Source organism: Anas platyrhynchos, chromosome 3 (assembly GCF_047663525.1).
Source record: "Anas platyrhynchos isolate ZD024472 breed Pekin duck chromosome 3, IASCAAS_PekinDuck_T2T, whole genome shotgun sequence".
Taxonomy (NCBI): Eukaryota; Metazoa; Chordata; class Aves; order Anseriformes; family Anatidae; genus Anas; species Anas platyrhynchos.
The window spans coordinates 68,987,564-69,015,066 of record NC_092589.1 but is presented as its reverse complement, the minus strand read 5'-3'; the positions used below and the strand labels follow the sequence as shown (position 1 = coordinate 69,015,066).

Here is a 27,503-nt window from a genome sequence, read left to right as displayed (position 1 = left end):
AAAATATGCTCCGATCTCACAGATCTTGCTAAATCAGAACATTAGTCAACTAGTTAAACCTCAGAGCTACCACAGCTGAGATAAGAAGGGTGCGGGGCTAGCCTGAGATTACAGCCACACCAGACGGCAGGCCTCCCGCCTTCTGTTGTGTCTATGAAAATCCTCCTCCCTTTTCATCTCCTGCAGTTCAATATTATTCTACCACTCCCACAGCCCACGGAGAGACAAGCACAAAATGGAAATCAACTGCATGTGGGATGAAAAAGGAGACGCATCCCATTAGTCTTTCAGTTTCAATATTCTTTTAATAACATAAACCCGTATCCTTAAAGAAATTATACAGAGAGCTTTTTAAATAATAGTATTCCTTCTGCAAAGCATTAGAAGAGATTAAAATCTCCATTAAAGGAGATTTTCATTTGTAAATTAATCTTATGGAAGGCAAACAAATCAACCAGAATTCCTAAGAGCCATTATAAATTGTTTGTACTTTATAAATTATGAAAGATGAAAGCATCTGCTGTCTTATTTGAAGTGTAATACGGTACACTAATGTATGTACGTTCACATCTCAGTTTCTGCAATATTTTTTCAAAATCTTCATCTAGACAATTTATTATTTTTTTTTTACATATTTTTAAAAAAGAACTTCTGGAAGTACCAAAAGCCACATTCTAAGATGTCTGAAAAAGTTCTACCCAACTTCACACTGAGGTGCTACCTGAATTTCTTGCCTTTCTCAAAAACAGATTCTGTGTTACTGCAGCTTGTGTTATTAATGCCACACTGAAGCATGTTAACTGAGATCCTTGTACAGTGTTTGTGACAGAAACGATAACGTAATACAAGAGGGACAAAAAAAGCTATTTCTCTGCGTACCTGCCTTTAACGTTCTTTTTTTTGTTTGGCCTTTCATATACCTGGAGGTGTTGAGATGGATTGTGTGTGCTACAGCACAGATCAGTATTAGGACAGGTGTGCTCAGAGTTCAACATGTTCCCTTTCAGAGTAAGTAGTTCAGAGTAAATATTATATCCCTATATACTAAAATGTATATCCTTTTCAGATGACTTGTACAGAAGTACTCTGCCAGTCTCTTTGTTTTCTGACTTCTCTTCCATCTACTCTATCAACACTAGCTCCCTAACTATTCCTGTGGGTACTGCCTCCTTCTCCTTTTCAGAAAACCTTTCATCAGTTTCCAGATACTCCCTTATCAAACGATTTATTTCCTAATATTTCCTTGCACAGCTGTGTTACATGCATGCTGTTAATAAAATTATTTGTGCACAGTGCTGCAATACCTCATTCTTCCCCTATTTTTATCAGTTCTCAAAACAGGTATGTGCATACTTGTATTAACATAACTTAAATTTCTGCAGATCTAAAATAAACGACAATATTTACAGGATATTGTACTCTATGCAATTTACAGCTATATAATGACACAACCATCAAACATAAACGCTCTGTATTTTATCCTGCAGTAAATTGTGAGCATCCTTTCAAGTGGCAGTTACTGGGTAATGGAAAGCTTCGCTAAAAGAAAAACATCCATCCTACCTGCAAATTAGTCATGTAAGGTTCTTCGCAGTTCACAAGATGGCTCAGTCTTGCATGTTGAGCTCGTAATTCATTCTCTCTTATCTTTTGATGTAAATTGTTAATCTGCTGCTTTTGCCTGTGATAAATAGATTTTATTTGAAAAGGAAGAGAATAGAACAGATTTTAAAAACACTGATCTTAAGACTTACACGGAATGCTGTAAAAATGCTATTCAACTTACTTTCTCTCTTCCACATTGCCAAATGAAGCAGTAACGAATACTCAATAGAATCAGATTAAGCATTTCATAATCCTGAATCTACTTTAGCTGTGGGCTTTTTTCCAAGGCAGCCAGACTGCTACTAGCCTAGTTTAACACTGGAACTGGAACCTCTTCAAGATATGAGCTATTAAACTGAAGTTGCCGTATACCTTTCATTTAAGCATACCTCAAATGGCCTGCATCCAACTGGGAACCATAAACTAATCTTTTATAAATATGTATTTGAAAACTCTACCACAGTTTTGTGGGAGCTGGAGAGCCGCTTCTGTTGTCATTTGCTCCTACAGCCAGAAACGTAAGCTGGAAAAAAAAAAGTATCTGGAAAGCAGAATGCAAATAAACAGGACTCATGTTTTCACTTCACTGGGGCTTCTCCCGCTCTAGCCCCGCTCTTTGTCAGAGCTGACTTCTGATACAATATAAAAAGACACAAAAATCATGGGAAGCAGAAAGAAATTAAAAAGAGAAGGTGATTATACTAGTTGGACAGCATGGCTTTTTCTCTTAAGACCTTTTCAGTTACTTTATGTAAGGTATTTCCCACCCCTGCAGTAAAATACTGCACTGCAAACTAAGCCAGAATTAAACTTCCTACACCAATCATTTGGCCAGTGTACAGCAGAAACAGTATCGCTATTCTATCACTATTTAATTATATCATACATTCTATCACTATTTAAATCATGACTGCATTTGAGCTAGCATGACTAGATGGCAAATACAAGACAGGTCTCAACCCCAGCCCAAGTTACACGAGAGATAAGGACTCTGAGGTCTGCTGGGCAGAGACTCCCTGGGGAGAGATGGGCGCCTCAGTAATTAACCGGAATGGAGTTTGCACCAGAAACACATAGCAACCTTCTCAACCATTTTACAAACAGCTTTCATTCATTCATGCCCAGTGAGTTTGTGGAGTCTCCCTCCTTGGAGACCTTCAAAAGCTGCCTGGGCATGGTCCTTCCTGGGCAACCAGCTGTAGGTGGCCCCGCCTGAGCTGGGCATTGGACCAGACAGGCTCCAGAGGTCCCTTCCAGCCTCAGCCATCCTGTGCGTCTGTGTACTCCTTCAGTTCCGTTTTCTTCTTTTGTTTTTCATTGCCTTTTTTACACCATAAAAGATGATGCATGTGCACAAAACACATCTTTTTAATGTTTCCCTATTTCTACACCAATAAAAACTTGTAACAAACGGGAAATCAATATAAATAAGCCGCACTTCCATGTGCCTTAAGACAATTCATTCAACATAATTCATAAGACAGAGCAACTGAATGTAGCTGTATGACTCCACAGCAAGTCTTAAAATGTTCTGTATCATCACAGGTGATTCTGAGGCTTCCCTTTAGCATTTTACTACCCAGATGAAACAAACCATTATAAACATAAATGTACTACATGACACTGAAAAACTTTGTACTCAGACTCTACTGTTCTGGTTGGTGTCTTTCTGTACAATGGCACTACAGGCAAAAAGCTTCAAACTTGTTTTGGAAGAAGCAGATTTGAAGATCAGGAAAAAGAATATGCTCACAACTTGTACAGGAGCTCAAGAGCTTGTGTAATCATGTGAGAAAATATAAAGCCTTGCCGCCTACTGTTGCATGCTTGATCACAGACACCAGGATCATTTACTGTGAGTTGTCCTAACCTCTGAACAGAAGTAATTTTTCATTTTTTATTACCTTATTACTTACTAGATATAGCTATTAAAATATCCTTGCCCCATTTGTTTTAAAATTATTTATTCATTTGCCACTCATCCCTTGAAGACACTACGTGATTTTCTCTTCGTGGCTCATTTTAGCAGCGCCTTCCTTAACAGACAGGAATCAGTGGCCTGAACCAAACCCTACAGAGCGGGGTAAGCGTTTTAAAATATTTTTGAACCTCTTAACTACATTACCGTATTTTCTTTCATAATCTTTTCCCTACCCTACCAAATCCATGCAGGAAAAAAGCTGAGACAAATTAATCCGTGATGAAACAGAGCTGAGCTAGCAAAGAGTGTAACCGCTTTCCTTCTTTTTGCTCTGCAAAGCACGAAATTCTGCCCCCATCTGAAACCTGGCCAGCAAAACATGCCGTGCAAATGGCTCACGTCGGCGTGGATCCTGCACAGCTTCTCCGCATAACTGCCTCTCTCGAAATATCATTAACCTCATGGCACCCAGGAACAAAAATCCTGCAAACAGCCCAGCAGTCACAAGCCGAGTGAAAGATAAGCACCATAGAAACATATTTACTATTTACATACAGTCCTATAAGTCTTTGGAGGCTTCATACCAGATGCATTTTCTCACTGATGTTCTCATATGCTAAGACAGTTTTAAGCCTCTGTCACCCCACAGCTGTTACTATTAATCCGCTGCATAACCATGGGCTGTAAGCGTTATTTAAAAGGAGTGTGGAGAAGTTCAAGCACTCTCACAAACACGGCCTGCGTGCTGCGGCATGGACAGTGTCCCCACAAGCTCCCTATTACCAATCCATCATGAAAAAACACACAAAACCATTCATAATTCAGATGCTTTCATATTTCTGATCAGGTATGCAGTGACAGTTGCTCGGGGTAGGCCACAAACATAAAAATAATCCTGAGAGGGAGAGATTTCACCTTCGGGGCAGCGGGGCCGCCTCCCCTTGGAGGCTTTACCTCACGCACGTCCTCCATGTTGGCGACAGCCAGGCCAGAGCAGGCCGACGCTCTCTACATGTTTTGACCGATCTCGGCAAAGATACCAGAGCACAGCCAGATTCGGTGGAAATACCACGTCTAATACCACAGAAATAACTAATTCACAAATTCCATTTTTCTATCAGCCAGTGTTACAATTCTATGGTGATCGTTAAGACCTATCGGCATGTTATATGAATACAAAACTTCTCACAGGATTTCCTTAGTGTTCCTTACTTAAATTGATGGTTCAGAAGAAAATGTCACTGAAAAAAGTATAAACTTTAACTCTCATATCCAACCAATTAACACAAACACAGCACTAACATCATCTTCAGAAACACCTCTGGACAGATCTTTCCAGCTCCCCTTCAGGGCATACAGGTATCTCCAGGGGGTGCAGGAGCAAACTAAGTCCAAACCTTCATTTATACTAGCAAGAAGACTATGGTACACTGAATACCACTTCAGTAGCCCACAGAAGAGCTCTGCAATGAAGATGCCAAAGACACTTTGGCATTGTTGTAGTTTACTTTAGAGAAGTTGATTTTTCAGGTGCTTTTTTTTTTTTCTTTCTTCTCAGAAGTAGCCTGCTTGCTTTATCCATATTTTCATTACTATTATTATTTTTCTTCTACAAATTCCACTGATGGCCTGGAGTTTCACCCTATGCCTTTTCACCACCTTTTTTCGAACTTCCAGCCGTAATTTATAGCTATCCTAAGACCAATTCCTCTGTGTGTTGCTCCCAGATATGTTTGTTCTCATGGGACTCAGCAGCAGTGACATGTTATCCATGACATGTGATAAACTTGATGGCTACATGCTCTAAATTCCCCTGTATCTATTTTTTTGTCCCAATTCCCCCATGTTAGTTATTTACATGCTAGCTAGATTACTTACAGAAAACCCTATCATGTCTGCAAAGTAATGACTTTGCCTACTTTCTAGATCTTAGTAAATGCACACATCTTTTGTTCTCCCCCTTCTATATTATATTATATATATATATATTTTTAATTTTTTTTTCACTTTTTCTCAACCATCCTTTCTTTTTGTAAGCAAAATTGCAAGCCTTCAATCATGTTTTGCTACCAAAGATCAATGACACTTTATAAGTTAAGGAAAAGTTACAAACTTGTCATGGCAATTCATACAGCTGTCTTGCCTTTCCTGTAGAATTACCAACTATTGTCCTTACACAAACAACTGGTACTAGAGCCTAGGCTACCTGATCAAGATAATCATGGAGTTTAAGGGGAATCATTCACCTTAGATGACTGCCTGCCTGTTAAAAATACTTATATTCCCACACAGCTTCCTCTGTGTTGAGCCCACCTTGTCCTGGATGACTAGGATTCTCCTTTTGAAGCTGGTCAGAATCCAGAGGAAAACTACAGGTGTCCTTGACACAAACTAGAGCTATTTAAATGGACAAAAAGAAAATTACAGCCATAACTGTGAAATATCAGCTGAGGGCGATCTTGATTTTAATTCTCTTGTATTTCTGTCCTTCAGCTCAAACAAACCTTTTTGAAAACTAGAGTCAGCACAAAGGACATGGGGTAGCACAGACGCAACTCAGCTCCGCATGCAAGAGCCTGGACTGCCTTCAGAGACCAACATTAATAATAAACAAACTGTTTAATATACAAATTGCTTCTGTGCCTCTCTCAGAACATTAGTACGACATAAACGACATTCACATAATTTTCTTGTATTCACGCAGGACTAGCTAACCGCGCACACATGCTTAGACAGACACTTATATCTACATTCGTCTGGAAACAAGCCACATTTTCATCAACCTGGGACCAGCTCAATCTGTTCTCTAGAAAACCATCTTACCTTCCACTTATTCTAACATGAAAACCCACAGTTGCCAGAGAAGCATTTTCTCTCCTCAATTTTTAAGAGACTTAAATTAGCATAAATCTAAGACTCCTAGACTACAAATGAAGATAAAGGTCCGGCATCTTCAGACACTTCAGGGACTGCAGAAAACAGCCTTTTCTCTCACTGAAGCAATGTTAGTAACTTCATAATGAATCAAATGACAATTGATGCTCACCTTCAAAGGTTACTGAGAAATAGTGCTTTAGATGAAAATGCTTCTGCAGATCTCCTCAGAATCAGGCCGTGAAGTATAATGTAAAAAGGGTCCCTCTGTAGTACCAATATTATTTATTCCACACTGCAGTTAAGGATATACTGCTTTGTTTTGTTGCTTTAAGAAGTTGGATACTAATTTTTATATCCCTTTGTTTTAAAGGCACGGTCTCTTGGGACCACTAGTCCAAACGTGCAAAGTACTGATAGGAAGAGAGATCAGCAGTAAACAAAGTCTTAAGAACAATGCAAATACATTTTCCATAACTTGTAAGATAAGGTCAAAGTGCTCTGACACCACTAAAGCTCATGAGAAAAAAAAAAAAAAAAAAAGAGACGGTCTCTGATTTTGTTATGCAATCAAGTCTGGTGGGGTTTTGGGGTGGATTTTTTTCCCCTCAAATCATTTTTAAATGATTATTTTGAATTTTTTTTACATGCTAGCCTGACTCATGGGAGGTAAGCTAGCACTGATGTAAAGGGAGGCCAGGCAAAAGCATGTTCAACAACTCACCTGACTTTCTCAAATGATCTCCACTATTTAAGCAAAGGGGTGGAAGGAACAAGCGGGACACAGACACGTCTGTCTGCCCACAGAGGACGGCACCCTTACTTCTGCAAGGAGATTTGCAACTCCTGCAGACTCCTGACAAGATGCATACAGAGCAAGCCGTGTCGCTCCCCTGCTGTTCCCATTTCTGCCAAATATTGAAACTGCCTAAAAACATTTAAATTCACAGAGCAGAAATTGTTGCAGCAGCAGTTCTAGAGGTCTGGGATTAGAACTGAGCACAACTGCACGAGGTGGTACAGCAAAGCCAGGCGCTGCAGAGGGGTGGCCTGTGGGAGAGGCACGTACACAGCAGGAGGGAGGCCTCAGCTGTCCGCTTCGGACACTTCGGGGAAGATATAAAAGCAGCTGGAGAGAATTCAAGGAATAATGAAAGCTACCAGAGGTCTAGGAAACGTGACCTGGGAGGAAAGACTAAGACATATTAGGAAAAGTTTTCTAATGTTTAAGCTCATTAATCAGCAAACTGTCCTACCTAGAAAGGCTGTAGACCATCTGCGACTGCAGGCTTTCAAGAACAGGTTACAGAGATCAGGAGCGATACCACTGCAGCTTATCCTCCATGGCCTGGCACGAACATCAGGCAGGTCCTTTCCAGCCCTACTTTCCCTCATTAAAGCCACAACTCAGGCTGTTACCTAAGGAAGAGCTGTTTGTTTTGACTTCATCAAAAATGGCATCAAATTGTCCCTCAAGTGAACATACTAATGCTGCACATCTTAACGGGGCATGCTCAAATTAAGCAAATTACAGCTTTATGCCAGCAGTAACACGAACACTACCAGCTCACATGCAGTTTGATGTCAACAAATCAAGGCAGGCCAACTTGACAGGAGGCAAAGAAAACCTAATACAACTGTCCCAATGTAAACATTGAAGTGTAATTCAACTCTGTATGGAAAGCTAATGATTTAGCAACTGTTTTAAGAATGCAAATGTTATTGTGCCTCAAGGAATGACAGCTATTCACTAAAATTATACTTTTATATCTGCCTTTCCTTAAAAAGCAGTTCAAATGCCCTCAAGCTGTCTGGAAGAGAACCCTGCATGCGGAGTGTTATTCTCAGCAGCTTATGTCATATGTTCAGATATTTGGCATTTATTCACATACCCCCCTATACGCAATCCCTGCCAAACAAACAGTGCCAATACCACACTGGAGACATCCACAGTGGCTGGCCAGCCTTAAAACACATTCCCAATTGCACCAAAACACTGTAATTTCAGTATTGTTAATGTACCGAACAGAGTACACAACACGGAAACAACACAAAGAATTCGAACGCGATGCTGTAATTTTCTAAACCAACACAAACACTGTTGGCTCCCTCTGGTGCTAAATACAATGTAGTGTTACATATTCAACTGGGGGAGAAGTAAGACAATGACATAATCCAATTATTTTGTACAGTGGGTGACATTCTAGTAGTAATTGTTACAGCAGCAGATTTCCTCTCACAGACAAAACCCTTCAGACCCTTGACCCTTATTCACAGCCTGTACCAACAGAACTTAAGTGGAAAAAATGCGATACACACCTTGAGGAAGCGCCAACGTGCTCCTGTGTGCACACACACACTGGGCTTCCTCCCTCATACCACATTTTCCCTTTCTGAAAATGAGGTCTTCCCCATTCTTTAAGAGCAGATTTAAAAGCAGATTTCAATCTCTGATTCATTAAATTGGCAGCAATTCCTACCGTAGCTTTGAAAGCAAAATAAATCCACTTTTATACCCACCCATTTCTGCTACTACATTCATTTATACTTGTTCAACTACACGTGTCAAATTGATTTTAAATCATCTACTAGAAAATCTGATATTCATCACAGTGCATACAACATATATCAAGCCACTTACTCTATTCACAAATGCAAGTGGCTGAGTTTTGTTTTTTTTCAATCCTGTTCATGACTTTGAATTTCCAGTGACACACCAACCTACCCAGGTGAGGTGATTTACACAGTGAGTGCTGTTCCTTGAATTGTTTTAAACAATAATTTGTTTACAGCTTTTCCAAACTGTTAAGATTGGGATTCTAATAGTCTAGTCCTGAAGAGCTGGATTTCTGTTGCTTTTTTTGTCATTGTGGGGCAAGAAGGGGAACAAGCAGCAGGTTTTTGTTTCCTCCCCCCACCTTTATAACAAGATAAAGGTGAAAGAACTCGATGAGACTGCTACATCCACAGACTCTGTTTCCTGCATATTAACAGACTTAAGCACTCCACACAGAACAAGGTGTGTGGTGCGAAGTGACATTCAGCTCCTCCACCTCCTGGCTCCTGGTGCAACTCACAGCAGAAGAGTGCATTTTAACCTCAAATAAACTGGACAGCAACCGTGCAGTTGAAAGGGCAGCTGGTGACAAGAGCAAGATAAGGGTGTTCCCGGGATGTTTCTTCTCATCCAACTCTTCCTTGTACCTGTCAACAGCAAACAGCTAAGGCTGGAGCAGCAGGGCTCACAGCACCACCCTCCGGTATCCTGCTGTTTGCCGTGCCGCTCCTCAGCTTCCAGACAGCAGGAGGGTAACCCAGCTCTCCCAAGCTCCTGTTCCTCTCAAGAATTAAACAAGTCTTGCTCACATCCTCCAGTTATTAGACAGTAAATTCAACATGAGACATGTTTTAAGAAGACCACACCTTTTAAAACTCTTCAAGAACTACAATCATAAAGGGCTTTTTCGGCCAACACCTACCAAGACCTCTGTCAGCAGCAGAATTCCTCTTCCACTTCCTAGAAACATAAGCAGCTTAAATGCCATCATCTTGAATTATAATTAGCCAAAATTTAGCAAGCTTTGTACAATTATTTTAGGCCAGTATTCAGAATTTGAATCGGCTTGAGGAGCGTAAGGTAGGGCCAGGTAGACCAGTACCCTTTTGGCCTCACAGCATGGCTGAGGCTGGAAGGGACCTCTGGAGATCCTTTGGTCCAACCCTCTGCCAAGCAGGCCCACCTAGAGCACACTGCACAGGATCACACCCAGGCAGATTTTGAATATCTCCAGAGAAGGAGACTCCACTGCCTCTCTGGGCAACCGTGCCAGGGCTCTGTCACCCTCATAGCAAAGAAGCACCCCCTCATATTCAGCCGCAACTTCCTGTGCTTCAGTTTGTGCCCACTGCCTCTTGTCCTGTCACCAGACATCACTGAAAAGAGCCTGGCCGCATCCTCTTGACACCCTCCATTCAGATATTTATACACATTGATAAGATCCCCTCTCAGCCATCTCTTCTCCAGGTTAACAGGCCCAGCTCTCTCAGCCTCTCATGAGAGAGATGCTCCAGTCCCCTCATCATCTTTGTAGCCCTCTGCTGGACTCACTCCAGGACCTCCATGTCCCTCTTGTACTGGGGAGCCCAGAACTGGACACAAGACTCCATCTGTGGCCTCACCAGGGCTGAGTAGAGGATCACTCCCTCAGCCTGTTGGCAGCACTCTTCCTGATGTACCCCAGGATACCGTTGGCCTTCTAGGCCACAAGGGCCCATTGCTGGCTCATGGTCAGCCTGCTGTCCACCAGGAACCCCAGGTCTCTCTCTGCAGAGCCACTCTCCAGCAGGTCAGCCCCCACCTGTACTGCTGCTTGGGGTTATTCCTCCCCAGGTGCAGGACCCTGCACTTGCCTTTGTTGAACTTCATACAGTTCCTCTCCACCCAGCTCTCCAGCCTATCCAGGTCCCTCTGAATGGCAGCACAGCCCTCTGGTGTCTCAGCCACTCCTTCCAGTTTTGTGCTATCGGCAAACCTGCTGAAGGTGCACTCCGTCCCTTCATCCAGGTCATTGGTGAGTAAGTTGAACAAGACTGGACCCAGTATGGACCCCTGGGGACACCGCTAGCTACAGGCCTCCAACTGGACTCTGTGCCTCTGAGCACAACCCTCAGCAGACCTAGGTTGGGTCCCAAACATCATCTTGATTCTCAGTGCAATGCCTCGTGTCTACCCTGGTAAAATACAGATAGCCATGAAAAAAAGATATTACTCGTACATAAGTATTGTTAATACTCCATCTAATAATAAATGTAAATACTAACACTTTATAACAGTTCTCTGCTTCTACGATTTTGGACAACAAGTATGTACTATTTGCTCCATGAGCAAAAACATCAATATTTTTTTTGGCATAGAAGACAGTATTTCTTTATAAAAAAAAAAAAAAGAATATCTTTTGCAAAATCCTTCCAAACATGCAATATCATTTTGTACTAACTTTAAATAACATAAATGATCTATTTGAAATTATTTTATTTCATTTTTAAATCATAAATTTTAAGGCTTTTTTTTGCCCAAATGCAGGCTCAGTATTTAAAAGAACACTTTCCCTGCGGTGCACTATTATACTGCATTATTGCAATTTACATTGTGCTTAACTGTAACTCCCAGTGTCTACTTAAAGCAAATGACTGCAATATCACTAAGTGGTCTTTGTTCACGTCAGTAGCTTTCAGAGCATATTTTGCCTTTTCAGCTGAATGGAAAGGAATCACCTCAACTGACTTCTCTCTTAAATCCAGAGAGAACCATATTCACTATCTCTGAGTCATTCAGAAGTATGTTTTGTACAAAAAAAGAACAAATGCAATGCCATGGGATATCAAAAAATAGCTTTTCTTCCTCAGGATGGACTGTATCAAGTAACATAAGCAGGTAACTAGGTTGCAAACTGTCACTTCAGTAAAATGAAACTTCACCCTTGACTATAAATCCGTTTTCAGTGTGAGAAGAATAATGTGAACTGACATTTTAGTTGCCACTGTCTAACAAGCCTTCACGTAGAGTGTAGGTGTTCAGCAGAGGCACCAAATCCAGCCCCTGGCCATCACGCACGAAGTCCTTACAGATGCTGGTGACAGCCTGGGCACTGAAAGGAGTGTTGCATGTTACACAGCATTACTATCGGGGAAGCTGATGCTGGCCATCACCGCAGTGACAGCAGAGGCACTGGTCAGATTGCTGGGGGCAGAAACATCGTAAACCACTGCAGCTCCTTCTTCTGTTCCAACACAGGAAGGAACAGGCTGTGCATAATTCTGCTGCCAAAGAAAATCGTGCCGAAGCTGTCTATCTCCACCCATTAAGGGAGAGTAACTACCAGATGAAGTATGAAAACATTCATCGTGGATGCCTGACATTCCTGTGATTAGCACACACCTGCTTTACACAGTTCTCCTCAGGCTGCGGAGCAAAGAAGCAATAAGAGGGCAAAACTATTTCAAGATCAGAACAACCACTCCTCTTTCAGCCACGAGCCAAGAGTTTATTATTAAAACACAGACTAAGCCAAATGATAATTGTATCAAATATAAAAATGACCTTCCTAAATGTCCTGCATCCAAACTGCAGCTCCTGATGACATCTGCTAATTTAGTGTAAGCTTCATTAAGCTCAAGCCCTTTCATTAAAGCACGTTTTCCTCATTAAGGCTTCATTTCATCATTAAGTTAGAACTTCAAGAATTCCAGAAATTACTTCAACTATACTAGAAACTTAAAGCAGTGAGCTGCTGCCAAGGCCTATCTCAGACGGATGCCAATTTCAATTAGAAACAATGTATTTCTTGACATACTGAATTTAGTATTTTATTATCTACACAATTTGTATGAGCATTTAAATAGGATTTTACCACTCCATGTTTCTGCAAAGACCAAGTTCTCAAAGCTTTACCAGCTGGTTTCAAATATACTACATTTCTCTGCTGGTCATGGAGAAGAAAATCAGTTCAATGCAGCTTACTACTTGACATGTTGCATCACTCCCAAGACCCGTTCACAAGCAGAAAAATGTCTGATACAAACACGAAGACGTGTAAGAAGCTAGGCTGGGCAGGCTGACAGCAGGACTGGCTGTTGGTCCTGCTCTCTCTTTTCTACTTCAAAGACATCAGACCCCTAAGTACATTCCCAAATCAGTAAAAGACTTTTAGCAAGTGGCCTGTCTTCTCTCCTGGCAAGGTCTAGGTACCACATATTTTGTGAGTAAATATTTGCTGGACTGAAAACTAACAACTTTACTGAATAAGCAGCTCTCCTGAAAGTCAGTTTCTACACCATAGCTTTCATGTCATCTAACAGATGCAGCAGGAGCAGCTTACTCACCGGTCGATCACGATCTCTCTCTGTCTTAGCAGCCCCTCTTTAATTTTCATTAGAGATTCCCAGTTGCTGAAGTCCTGATAGCTGGTAGTTGGGTAACTCTGACGAGATGTTCCAGTTGGAACCTGCATAAAACATTTCTATCATTAGCCTCCAAAACAGTAAAAGTAGATAATCTCCTAGATATCAGGGAATTTACAAAGTAGTCTGTTGTTTCAGAAACGTAACAATGCTTTGTAACTTTTTCGGATTTGCTTTATAGAAAAAAAAATGGATTTATAAGGACTTTCTTTAACAAACTTCATCAGTGATTTAAACACCATTTTATCATGTCTGTACTAATGAATTCACAGCTCTGAAAGCAGTTTGAGATGAAAAGCTCATTTAGAACTTAAACACTTATTAAGGCAACAAACTTCTTTACTTATTAATGCAAACAACACAGAACGTTCATATCCTGCTGCAATTATTCAAGTACTAGAAATGAGAGAGCTTCACACTGACTGATAACTTGCAGATAATGCTTACCATTCCTTTCACAACTCCCACCTGGAACTTTGGCATACAAATACCTCTATAAGCATGTACATTTGGAATACAGAATATAGAAATATAATTCTGGTTAAATTCTAACTGTTCCCAAGAATAAAAATTACATATAGTAACAGATTTCAGGCTTGCCATTAATTTTCACAAAGGCCAGACTGCACATCTCACCACAAACTGATCTGAAGGCAACAGCCATGCTGAATAGGAGCCAACAACACCATGGTTTAGAATCAGAGAATCACAGAATCATTAAGGTTGGAAAAGACCTCCAAGATCATCTGGTCCAACCCTACTACCAATGTCACCCATTAAACCAAGTCCCTAGAAGAAGAGTAAACAACTAACATTAAGACCAAAACATAGCATCAGTTATTAAAATCAGGCATGTAATATTCAAGTACTGTGCATTTCTTGTCAAAGCTCTACTGAACGGAGAGAAATCACTGCCTAAACCTCAGAACCATGACGTGCTGAAGTCATGAACTGAGAGACATCCATGGTCTCTTCTCTATGCTGAAAGAGTATTTTTCCCCATTCAGTCTAGGTCAGTTCAATCCCTAACTTGCCCTAACTTGCCTGTTGATAAAATGAACTTGAAAAGGCAGAAACACATTTTCTCTCATTAAATTTATAACTTAAAACTCTAGAAAACTAGATATGAGATCAACTAGTTAAAGAATCTTTTAAGACTGTCACAAGAAGGAAATCCCAACGAGTCCAATTGGTCTGCTCCACAGAATACTTCCTTTGCTTAACAAACCGGATAGATGCAGTAGTATAATTAGTTAGGAATGATTAAAAAAAAAAAAAAAAAAAAGAAACCAATCTACCCCACGCCCCCCCCAAACTACACATTTAACGTCAATTATTGAGAAAAATAAAAATAATAAGCAGCTAATGGAATACTATCAGTCATTTGCAAACAATGGAAAAAAAAATCAACACGCACATCCAGAATCCAGCCCGTAGATGGTTTAGGGTTGATCATGTACCTTGCTGGACAATATTAAGCATTATATATTATTGAAAAGGCAATGTTGACATGAAAAACGGTTCCTTTTCATAGAATCATTTTGAGGAAAAGTAAAATGTGAAATATTATTAAAATCAAATTTTACCCTGAAGCGGTTCACTGGTTGCTATGATTGCCATTTCTTGCCCTATGCCCATTCATGATTGCATCCCCCAAGCAATGAAAACCACTGAAGGCATTTGGAAATTCTCTTAAATATCGTGCCTAAAAAAGGCGCCTCATACAACTGCTTGCTGGAGCACATTCTATGTTTGAAAACGATGTGGGAATGAAACCTGTCACATCTGCCATTTCTACTGAGTCCATTAAACCTATGCTTGCTCAGGGAAACTAAGAAGATGGTACTGTACTCTACTGCGAGGTGGGGAAAGGAAAAGCCAAGTGCTGCATGGATTAAGATCTACTACAGATGTGTTAACCGAGTTGTGACTCCTCCTGTAAGTAAAACACATGCATAATCTTTACAGATCTACAAATCTCAAATTAATTTTGTCGGCATTGCTGAAACCAGACCTGAGAACTTCAAAGTAGTCTTCAGTTCTTACAGAATACCTTAGGATGGTCACATATTGTTCTGTCTGACAGCTGTACTCGTGACTGGTTGAATTAATAGTCACCAGCACAATACCACTCCAGGGAAAGCCTCTCTTAGTCACACATGCCATGTCCTGCAGTATAAAGTGACAACATCACTAACTATCACTGTACTTCGTGTCATCAAAATTCTTCCTTTGCTTCATCCTGCCATAGCTAATTGTTTTATATAGCCACCTCAGCAGCACTGGGTACAGTAAAAAAGAATGGAAGAGTCCTAAACAGCTGGATTAGATCTTTGTTCTACTTTCCCTGCTTCTCTGAGCCAGAAATTCCATCTCTACCCCAAAAAAAATCAACAACCCACACAAGAGTTTGACGTGATAAACAGAAGATCTATGGCGTTAAAAAGCCAAATCATCCCATTCACTGAGAAAGCTAAATTTTGTCTCTTAAGACTGAACGATAAAAACAAATCTTCTTCGGAAAAGCAACTAAGAGGAGATACAGAGTGGATGAGACTCAATACAGCTATATAAATATGAACCTGTCATAACTGAAAATATTTTGGAAGCCACCCATGGTTTCCCTAGCAAAATTTGTCACAGAAAGCACATTGCCTATGTGCTAGGTTTAAATAAACTCAACAGTTTGCACTACGATTATGAAGAAAGCCTTCAACGTCCGTACAATAAATGACTACACAAGAAGTCAATGAAATATTAAGGCTGCTGAAAAGCAAGGCAACGAAGTTAATAACAGAGTAATATTTTGTCAATCACATGCTCCTAAGTTCCTAAAAAGTCTAATACATACGGCCTCCTTAGCTGCTGATCAAGCTGTTTTGCCTTTGGAATATATCTGATCTGATGGAGCACATGCCAGCTGGGTATACGTGTACAACGACCCACAAAACATTATTTTACATTATCTCTATTGCCCGTGTGCTTCAAGTCATCACTCTGAACAGACGAAAACAACAACAAAAGATCTGTTTCTGTTATCACGTTTCAGCAATCAAAAAAAAAAAAAAGAAAGAGCTAAAAATACTTCTTAGCACTGCCCAGAATAACAAGACACTTTACTCATTTGTGGGCGCGTGGTGTTGACCATTCCAGACTTTTTGGATGCCTCGAATGGTGCGGAACACACAGGTGGTCCGCTTACATGCGAGTGTTTTGTCTCTTAAGGAAATCAAACCAAGTAACGAGGCAAGATAAGTTTTTAGGATTCGTATACAGCAAGCCACCCACAATCAACTTGAATCCTTCACAATTACAGAAAAAAACACAAACACAAAAAAAGAACTAGCTTGAAACAGACGGCGTTCTTTTCCATCTGCACCATCTACCCTAGAAAATACAACTATTTTTGTCGACTGGCACCTCTTCCAAGCGTATCAAGCTTGGACTAAGAACATCTGCTCTGCTAAAGCAGTATCCTTTGCACAGCAGCGTCCAAAGGCCCTCACTAGGCTGTTTTTTTGACAAGGTCCTGGCCTTGACTTTCATGACTTGGCAGGCCTTCAAGTCACTGCTGAGACTCAGCTGGTTGCTGGGAAAAAAAATAAAATAAAATAAAAAAGCCTTTGCTGTGCTAGCCTATACTCAAGTATTTGTTTCTGAACACACATTGCTGACCGATTCCATCATGTTCCTTAACAGTGGGAAAATAACTTTTCTCTGGACAAGAGGATAGCAACATTTGGATAATTTAGGCCAGTAACGGCCGGGATTTTAATTGCACTAATTATGATTATCTCCTCCAGACATGCCTGTGGCTTCTGCCTGTAACTGTTTGGTGTCTCAGCCCCCAGAGCAGCACAGCACCCCCGCCCCACCTAGTAACAGTAACACAGCCTATCGCAGAGGAGAGCTGGAATCTGAAAATGTCAAAATGACAGCTAATGGTAAAAAAAAAAAAAGTGGAGTTTAAAGATTTTTTTCTGAAAGCTGCAGTTGAAATAATTTAGTACCGTCTATACTACGTCAGTAAAGCTTTCACGGGCCACTACGGACAGCCAAAGAGAGCCAGAATTTAAGCTAAGCGAACGATCCCTTTTGGGCAAAGGCTGCTCTGTAGGGCCCTGTCTTCTCTTGGCAAATTTCACAGGCATTACCTGTTCAGGAGACAGATAATTATGGGCATCCAAAGGTAACCACCACAAAGAATGGGTGCAACCAAAGTCACCAGACAGCAAGCGGCTCCTGCCGTGGGCTGTGCCTCGGGGCTGCCCCTGTGATGGGGAAGGGATCCGATCTGCAAAGCCTGCGCGGTGGTCGCTAATGAGCTCCCAGCCACAGAACAAGGGCAGAAGGATTTGCCCATCCCTTCCTCCCCACCCAGACCTCTTCCCAACATCAGGCGAGTGCTTCGGCACACAGCGTTAGTTCAGGCAGTCCTGCAAGGTCATCCGTCTTCTTGCCAGCACAGCAAGGCAGGGCTCGGGACCTTCACACTGCAGAAATGAGATGAGGCTGCAACGGTCGAGTCAGCCCTGAAATCACTTTAAAGCAAAGCAAGGAGCATTTCTGCAAGGAATCACTTCTACAGAAAGATGCTGTGCCTGGCCGAAAGGCACTAGAAGAAACAGCCACAAAAACAAACAGACTCCCGGACGGGTAAAAACAAGGCCACAGTCTGAATTAAGAAACCCTGACTTGTGGTGTCTGTATTTCACCACCACCTACTTGCTGCTCCTCTCTGCTCCATCTTTGCCATTTAGGGGAGGCAGTGGTTCTGCTCGGCCGAATGCAATCCGTAAAACTCTTGGCAGGAGCACCTTGGCTGCATCACGTCCTGCTATTCTACCACAAGTCTGGAGCAGTCGTGGGGGAGAGAGAACATCTGATCGCGCCCTTGCACCCTCGCTCCATCAGTGAGGTGTTCCTTGGGGAATTTTTAATGAGGAGAAGTAGATAATTGAAGTCAAAATTGAAACATTAAATTGAGGTACTGAGAGATGCGGATGTATCAGAGAGAGGTCAGAATCACACCAACAGGAAGCGGTGAAATACAACATGAAAGAAGTACCAAAAATCAGTAAAGCTTGGGAAAAAAATCCAAAACATACTCTATAGAGATATGTAAACTGCAAAGTAATGAATACTAGAGGACCACAGACCTACAGGGAGAACAGACCTGCCAGGAGTTCACAGTTTAACCTGCCTGAAAACAAGCTGCATGCAAGTCTGGGCTGCCTACACACGGTATGTCGGGTCACAGAGAAAGGGGGAGAGGGAAGGAATACAACAGTGACTTTAAATAGCTCTGGCACAAACCCAGCTGGAAAAACATGTTCAGTCCCGGGCATCACAGCACGAGAAAGTCACTGAAATAGTAGAACATGTTCAAAGAAGAGCAAGCCTAATATTAGGAAGCTAAGAAAAACTGATTTATGAATAAAGAGCTAAACGCCACGGACATGGGCTGAAGAGACAGCAAATGCTTTGCTCCCAGGCTGAGAGTATGTATATGACCAGGACCGGTGGAATGAAATTTGGAATAAGAGTACCAGGTAAATACAGAATGAATGAAATTGGGGATAAGAGTGTCAGGAGAATAAAGAACAAACTAAAAGAGATAGGGATTAGTAGCTAAAGCATCTCACCAGCAGCTGAAAGAAGACGCAAATTTTAAGAGCTACAGTGAATAAAATTTCAGAACCAAAGGCCAAGCCCTCCCTTACTTAATGACCCATCAGGACAATGGCAGTGAGGCACAAACCTCACAGGCTGAAAAGATTAAAACTCGTTTAAAAAGGGGCTGATTTTACATGTACGTAGCCCCAGTTGAGCTGCATGGATTTCACACACGGGAGTGCCAAAGTACAGGCAGCCGGCACGACGGATGCGCCAACTGGTATCCCCATGTGCAGGAGGCTAACGGGATGTTGCTCATTTGGAGTCTCAAAATTGGCTCAGCAATACATGGCCTTGTCCCGCAGCAAGCAGGGAGCAGCCTCTGCACCGCTGCAGTTTCTGCAGGGCCTCTCCCAGTGCCCTGGGCTGTGGCTGCTGAGCTGCCCCAGGCGGGCGCTGACCCCCGCGGCCGTCCCCCGGCACGGGAGCTCACAGCAAGTCGCTGGGAAACTGAGCCAGAGGGAAACAACCACCACGGCCAGGGATGCAGATCACCACGGGGGAAAAAAAAAAGTGGTTCTGCTCCTGCTGGCATGGCACGGAGGCATAGGAGGCCAACTGCAGTGACGGCCACTGCCTGACCAGGAGGTTTCACTCCCTCTAGCACCTGCAGGGGTATGAGGCAAAAGCCGCCAGCAGCAAATGAGGCAGCTGAAAGAAATATCAGCTAGGAGGGCTGGGCAGGATCCCCACAGGTATCCACTGCTGCCTGCAGGAGGGTCTGGCTGCAAGGTGCAGGCACGTGGCCGTCCCCATTGCTCCTCATCTCGGCCACCTTCAGCTACCACCGCGCTCATCAGAGCACAGGGCACCCTCTGCCGCCCGTCTCGCCATCAGCCCTGGCACATCCCTGGCTTTTATGCGCTGCTACAGCATTCCTTCGCGCTCCGCACAACGCCAATATTATTTTTGTCAGAAATCCTTTCCATTTATATTCTGGCAAACGTTACGAACACAAAACACTTCGAGGTGCCACTTAGCATGACGTTAAAAGCAGCAACGCCTGGAATTTTCCACTGATAACAATTGGGTCTTTCCTAAGTATAGAAGCACTTGTTTTATTAAGTGTGCTTGTTATCATCCCATTGCATTTAAATTCAAATGTTCTCTACTAAAAAAAAATAAATCAGGAGATGAAAGGGAGCTTCTAGAAGGAAAACAACCAGGATCTTTATTTTTTTTTCCACTTTTTTTTTTTTTTTTTTTTTTTTTTTAAATTTGGTCTTGAAATTTTCAGGGAATCAGTAAAATGAAGTTAAATTCCATTTCCTTGGTTTCCCATTCTGACCTGGAGAGCAGCATGACCAAAAAGTGACTACGGTTAATCAAAGGGTAAAACAAAACACCCCTTGCTTTAAGTGCTGTGCGAATGTAGGGCACGCGCTTTTCTCTGTGAGATTTTACAGGCAGGATGAATAAGGCAGAAATAGATTAGAAAAAAAAAAAAAAAGAAAAAGAATAGTTGGGAAGAAAATGTAAGTCATGAATCCATTGTGAATGGAAACATCCCTGGAAGTACAGTATCTCCGACACTTGCACTTGGACATCCTCGACCAAGTTCTGATCACTTATAAAACCCTTTTTGTTAACTATACATTGCTGATATCTACAAATATCAGCTTCTGAAGGACCTGTGTTAATTGTTCATTCATTACTTATTATTCCTGCTCACTGCTAAAGAAGAGGGGATGCAGAAGTGACCTAGAAAGAAGCAAAAAGGCTTCCCTTTTTGCCAGCCTTCAGGCACCAGTCCTGCACAGAAACGGATGGGAGCCCTTTTGTGACAAGAGGCTGATGAAAAGGGTGTGTAACTTGGGCAAATATTAGGGAGAAAAAAAGCATACCTGCTGTGCAGTAATTGGAAAAGAAAATTTAAAAGACCGTAAGAAGCAGACAGCATCAGATTCTCTGGACAAGACGTGCAAAGACCTCAAACGAGAGGTGTCCTCCCCTCAAGTTAATGTGAAGCAGGAGTAGGCATTTGGGAAAAACTGATCCTTGGCAAATCCTTCACCAATGGTGCCCATTTGTCAGATGGAAGATCTTCAGGGTGTTAGCCTCCAGACCAGAAAGCCGGGCCTCTCTTCTGCACTGTTTGTTTCAGCTTTGCTGTCTTTCAAAGAGACATTAACCATGGATTTAACATTCATCAGATTTCACAGAGGTTAAACACAAACAAAAAAAAATCCCACAAAAATAAAGCATAAACGCTCAAAATATTTATATGAAAACAAAACCAAGTATTCACACAAACTCACACACACACAAAATATTTAAAAATAGCAATCCAGAGCTGGTCTCATTGGGCACTTGCACAAAGAATGAGGTGCAGCCTTTCAGGTTTGGCAGATGCAGCGCCTGTACCTGTTGTGACTGACGGCACACGGGGAAGGAACGATCAGGTATTGGCACCCTGCCTTCTGCTCCCTCTTATGTGGATAAACCTGAACAGTTAAGGAGAAACAACCTCCAAAAGATCCCTGCAAAACCCACTCCTGTTGTTCTCCAACTCTCATTACCATGAACAAAGACTAAGGGAAGAAAGACAAGGATGTTTTATAAGCAACAGCTTGTGGGGGATTTAGCAAAGTCACCTTGGATTTAGTGCAGTCACCTTACCGGGGATGAGAAGATAAAAACAAGTTCTCCAAAGAAACAGGCTGGTGCAAAGTTAATAAGATGTACGGATTTGGGAGCTCTGCAGTACAAAACTCCTTTACTTTTGATGGTGACTACCTTAAAAAGCTTCAGCAGATGTAAAAATTAGAGGCATACTCAGAGTTTCTGCCCCCACTGCAGGGATTCCTGCTTGGAGGAACTGTGCGTGGTTCAGCCAGCAAACCAAGCAGCACAGCAGGCGGATCTACTGCGAGAAGATCTCCATTGCTCAGGGGCATCGTCCTACCCCCATCCCCGTACAGTACACATACATCATTATGCAACCAGAAATGACACATAATTTTGAAAAATCAGCTTAAAAAAAATGCAAACAACAAAAAACACACGGAAACACCACGTATCTTATTTGTTAGTGGTTTTGTTTTTCCCCACAGATTTTAGAGGGAATTACAGAGGCTTCGTCCTCCAGAAAGGTCAGGTCCTGGCATCTCAGAAGTCAGGAATTTGCAGATTCTGGCCTGAAACTCCTGCGCCACTGACAAACACAAGAAACACAGCCAGTTTCACGCAGGAGCGTCTGTGAAATGTGGAACCACACAAGCACAGAAGGTACTCACGTAGCTTGTGCGTGGGATTTTTAAACTGTTTGGCTTTGGTCCAAATTATGAACCTTTTCCACTTGAGTTTATGAGGGGTACTTGAAACGTACTTGTCTCCTACAGAAGCAGCGGGATGATGTAAGTGTGCATCCCAACATCCGTGTCAGTGTGTGAAGGTGTTTTCCGTCTTCAGGAGATAAATGCATGGGGATGGGTGGTGGAAAGCCCTAGAACCCGAGCACAATAAGCAGAAATAGAGCAGAGAAAGATCACACTAAAAATAAATAGCACTTCCATCACCAGCAACCAGCACGTCCCACTTGGAGGTCCTCAAGGTATCTTAAAAAGAAAGCCCTCAGAGTCTCATTTTACAGAAAGGACACTGAGATAAAAGCTAAGACAATTTTTTCATGGCTCGCCAAGAAGTACCAAAACACAGCAGATTCTCTAGTGTGGAAAACAAATTTTCTAAGTAACATACTGGTGTTATTGATACAAATAAAGACTATTCCTGCCTAAAAGAAACCCTACCACCCATTGAATGAATTACGTGATTGATTAAAAAAAAAAACACAAGGTTTTATCCACCCTGAACATTCCTGGAGCCAAACTGAAGACAAAAGTTGCATCTTCTGGTTCAGAGGCTCTGAATACATTTCCCAAAATGCTGAAAATGCTGCACCACACAGCAGCCTGAAGCATCTCTCCTGGTGCCTTTCTGTGTCCAATACAGGGAGAATGAAAGGGAAAACATTGTGGAGATTGGACCACTCTGCTACAAGGGGCATCTGCAGCAAACCCTTCCCAATATACTAACAGCACATCACTAACACCAAGCATTGGAAGGAACTAAGAGCTGGTTCAAAGCTGTACGTGCACCTCTTCATCCAGTTTCTCTGTGATTCAGGTTCAAAATAGCTGTCTTACAGTCTTGGAAGACATTGAAGGAAACATCCTCAAATCAGTAACGTAGCTGGGATTCAAAATCATTGTTCTCCAGTTTCCAGTCCTCTTTATTTCCATTAAGCTACACCCTGCCCCTTAGTCAAACACAAAAGTTTGTTTTAATTCTTAGTGTGCTTCTCTGTACTGTCATTACTGAGGCATTTCAGAGGAATGAAAATCTGCAAAATCCCGCGTGGGTGGGAAGAAGCACCAGGAAGCCCAAGTGCTCGGTGGGGAACTCAGGAACCCCTCCATACTTCTGCTTCTGTGGTCTTGATTAAATCCTAAATACTTCTCTACTTAATAAATGAAAACGTTAAATCATGAAAATAAAACCCATGCATACGCCCTGATAACAGGTACCAGCACGGTCACAGATACCAGCACTACAGGCACACAGTGAAAAAGTCACGTCCAATATTTAAGCAGTTTTTCAGCTATACAACCCCAGAAGCATATTCAAAGACCATTTTGACAGTGAAGTATTCCCCTTTTTTCCTTTCCCTTCCCTTAACAACTTTGTTCATACTCTGTTCACAGTAGCAGCTGAAATATTAAACTAATTAAATTACATGCTATGGCCTTAATCCATACACTTCTACACGGGAGTTACTGCAGTCGGAACAATTTCAAGTTTAATGTAAACACTGTGGTTTATCACAAGAATATACCAAACTGTAAATATACACTGGTCTCTTCTTTCAAAAATAGTACCAGTAACCCCAAATAACATGGATTAGGCAACTGTATTTTAGCTCAGGAGGTTTGTCTAGAAGGTGGCAACATTCATGTTTCTGATCGAACCGCCTCGGTTTAATTTGCATTTCTTAATTTATAGAGGAGCACTGCCTTTTCTACCAAGTCCCCATAAAGGACCAAATTCATTTTCCATAGAGGCCACGAGAAAGCAAAGAGTTTCTACTGTAAGAAAAGAGTCATAAATGAAGAAGAAAAGTGCTCTGCATCATCTTGGTGGCCGGACAGATACAGCCAAAAGGACCTGCAGGACTGTGCATGACAAGATTTCCACGCTCCGGTGAGTAAGAGCAGAATTTCCATCAGGAAGCAGCTGCTCGCAACAAAATACGCAGCCGAAAAATATTTTCAAGATGGGGAAAATCTGTTCTTTCAACTCATATGTGGTCTGAACTAGAGGAGTAGGACAATGTTTTTATTTTGGCACATTGTACAATGGAACAAAGAAAAACATTAAGATCTTTTTTCCCTTCAAATTCTAAAGCAGTAAGTTTGGGATCTGAATTTTTGGGTGGTATGAGAGAAACCAGAGCAATTAGGCTAGGCTTTTAATATAGAGCTGCTCTCAAGAAGAAAAAAAGGGTGAGCAGTGGGCAAGGACACTGACTAAGCAGGTGAACACGCAGCTGAGGCCACTGGTCCACGAGCTCCCCCCCATGCTACATGGGGGTGGTTCCTGCAGTAGCCTCACCAGAGGATCCCTCAGCTCCCAAATGCTGCCGGCAAGCCCTTCGCTCAGGCAGAGCTCGTGTTTGTGTTCGGACAAGCTGCAGGTGACGACACGCAGCAGCTGAGGCTCAACCCCAGCCGCTTCTCCTCCGTCCTGCGGTTGCTGTTCGCGTGGAGATAATCCAGCAGCACCACTTGGCAACTGGAACACGGTCTTCCAACCTTATCTCTCCTTCATGTGCCTTTGTCCCGCCGCTCGTCCATCACTCATAGCATGTCAAGTGACACAGCTAATCTCTGTGCTTCCTAGAACAGTTTATCTCAAAGACACTCAACACAGTTTCTTAGGTATAAGGATCTCAGCGCACCGCCGAGAGCACAGCGTCCCGCTTAACCAACTGGGGACACCGGTAAACACCAGGATTCAGCTCTCATACACGAATTTCACAGAAAGGAAGAAACCATCCACTATAATGAAGATCAATGAGCTTCCTATTCTGTATCACGTTGCTATTTTGAAGGCCCTTTTCACCAAACTGCTACACTTCAAGTTACTGATTTGGCTTTCCTTAGCCTCTTTTCACTGCTATTCAGGCACGCAGGTATTTGAAGGAGCACAGCTTTTTGTGCTGTCAATGTCTTGTTGCAAAATAAAAAAGCTCCATGGGTCAAGTCCGTGCTGGCTCTGTCAAATCCAAGGGAAAGAAGAGCTCTCTGCAGGGGGGTATGGGAAGAGGGAGGCCACTGTGGGTTTTCAGAGCAAGAGCCAGGCAAGATTTCTTGTTCCCCTGCCCCTCTGCTAGCATCGGGCCAAAGCAGCAAAGACAACAAACAGCCATGGTATGCCCCAGAGCTCTGCAATCTGCTTTAATGGTTAAAAGTTCATGCCAGTACCACTGACTGAAGTGAAAACATTCAAGCTGACCTTTCTGAAAATGTCTCTGGTCAGTAACAGACCAGGCAACTAGTCCTACCAGAGTCTTCGGCATTCCCCAGATGAGAAATATTTCAGCCCAAGTTGAAGTTTGCTCTTCATTTACCTTGTACGGGTGTTTTAATCGCTTCACAAGCTGCAGCTTCAGAAACTTCATCCACCTTGTTTATAATGAAGAACAAAACGTGAAGATCAGTCTACTTTAATGACTGCTCAGGAGAAGTAAATACTTCTTGTCCCAGAGGATAAGAACACGACGCCAAGGCCTACATTTCTCAGCAGAGCTGCTTCCTACAATGCTAACAGGAGACTGTAAGCCTCGCTTATAGCAGCAGGGAAGTCTGCAGCCTCAAAAAGGCAACCTCGACCCCATGCATCCTGAAAACATCCCTAAGAGACTGTCAGAACCTGACTGAGACTCCAGTGAGATCACCTGAGAGTTAAAGGATGCATCAGGCAAAGCAGAAGCATTTGGGTCATAAAGCTAGCAAATTCGAGCAAGAGAACTCAGAGGTGCGAGCAATGTGAGCATCTCCAAATTGATTATGCTACCTCCTTACCTGCTGTAAATCTAGACTGTTCACACCAGCTAAAACACTACTTTGCCTGTATTTGTAAAGGGAAGGAAAAACGCCCACCTCCCTTTAAGTCAAAGTAGGCCTGCAGTACAAATATAACCGAAGGACAGATTAGCCAGATCCTTTCCCTTACCAGAAAACCTCAAAAAGTGCCTCCTAAGCCACATCTGCGATGCCTCAATGGCTACCAGCAACTACACGTTGCAGGAAGCACCTCAGGATCAGGTCAGGAAACCCTGCTTACAAAAGGGAAGTTTTCATTCCCATGCTCAGCTTTCATGCCACCACCTGTCCCTTTGTCCCAGTTACACACAGAAACTGGTGTGCGTTTTGGGGGCACCCGCTTCTTCCTTCTCTTCACTTTTGGTTATTTGAAAATCAAACGTGAGGCAGCACGATGTTGTAAGGGTGTGAGTCAGGATTCGGAACAATGGGAAAAGCGCTAGGAAGGGCTGTGGTAACGCGAGTACTCAGACTTACTGCTGGGTTTCTTGGCTTTTATAAATAACGGGACTTGGGCTATGGTTTGTTCCCATGCAGATTATCAACGGGCCAGATAGTGACATCTCACGATTACACAGGTGGCCAATGTTTTAAAAACCAGCATACAACAGAAAAAAAAAGTTTAGGAAATTATTGCCAATGTGCCCACAAGTCTTATTATTATTTAAATAGAGGAGCTGGTATGCTGCAGTGTAACACGTCTCTTTTTGGACATTATCCCAAACATCAACCAGATCTCTAAATAAATTTATGAGAAGAAACATGCTCTGGTGGCAGATCTCTAATCCCACTGGAGAAAGCCCAGATCATCTCCATTTAAGGTCAAGCAAGCAACAGCTGCACATTTTTGCTCCTCAGAACAAAATAAAGCAGACCAAAACCTCCGAGGCGGATGGACTCCTTTTTTTAAAGCTTTTCCTTTCCGATGCCCGTGGGCGCTGGGACCCGCAGGGCACAGCGATGCCAGCGCCCACCTCGCAGCCTGTGGAGAGAGGTGCCCCAGTACCAGCCCTGCAGACCAGCCAGGGGTGTGGGTTTTGCTGTCCTTGGACAAACGGCTGTCCAAGTCTTGCTCGATGAACAGTTCTGTATCTGAAATTGGCACGCACAGAAGGCATGCGTTGTGTTTCTGATGATGCTGTTTCTGTTGGTGCCCTACCTCGCCCGCCTAAGTATCCTTCTTTAACAAGGAGACCTGGCTGTGGCTGTGGGGGCTTGTCTGTCAACTGCTCGCCAGCACAACCCCCGTTCTTTTAGGGCATCTCATCTGAAAAAAAACAACTCCAGAATGATGACTCTGTCCAATTCACTAACACAAAAAGGTGAGAAACTGGGGAAGAGTAACTCAGGAGCATTGTCACTTC

At 42.5% G+C, this 27,503-nt stretch overlaps 1 protein-coding gene across 5 annotated transcripts in view; it reads right to left on the bottom strand.

Annotated features, from left to right (window-relative positions):
* Positions 1-27,503, bottom strand: part of CEP85L (centrosomal protein 85 like) — a 143,079-nt gene that overhangs the window by 18,524 nt on the left and 97,052 nt on the right. For all 5 annotated transcript variants that reach the window (XM_038177762.2, XM_027453598.3, XM_038177764.2 and 2 more), the window contains exons 4-5: positions 13,283-13,404; positions 1,564-1,681 (exon numbers count right to left, since the gene is read on the bottom strand). In XM_038177762.2, coding sequence (XP_038033690.1) covers positions 1,564-1,681; positions 13,283-13,404 — 240 coding nt within the window. The remainder of the gene's footprint in view (positions 1-1,563; positions 1,682-13,282; positions 13,405-27,503) is intronic.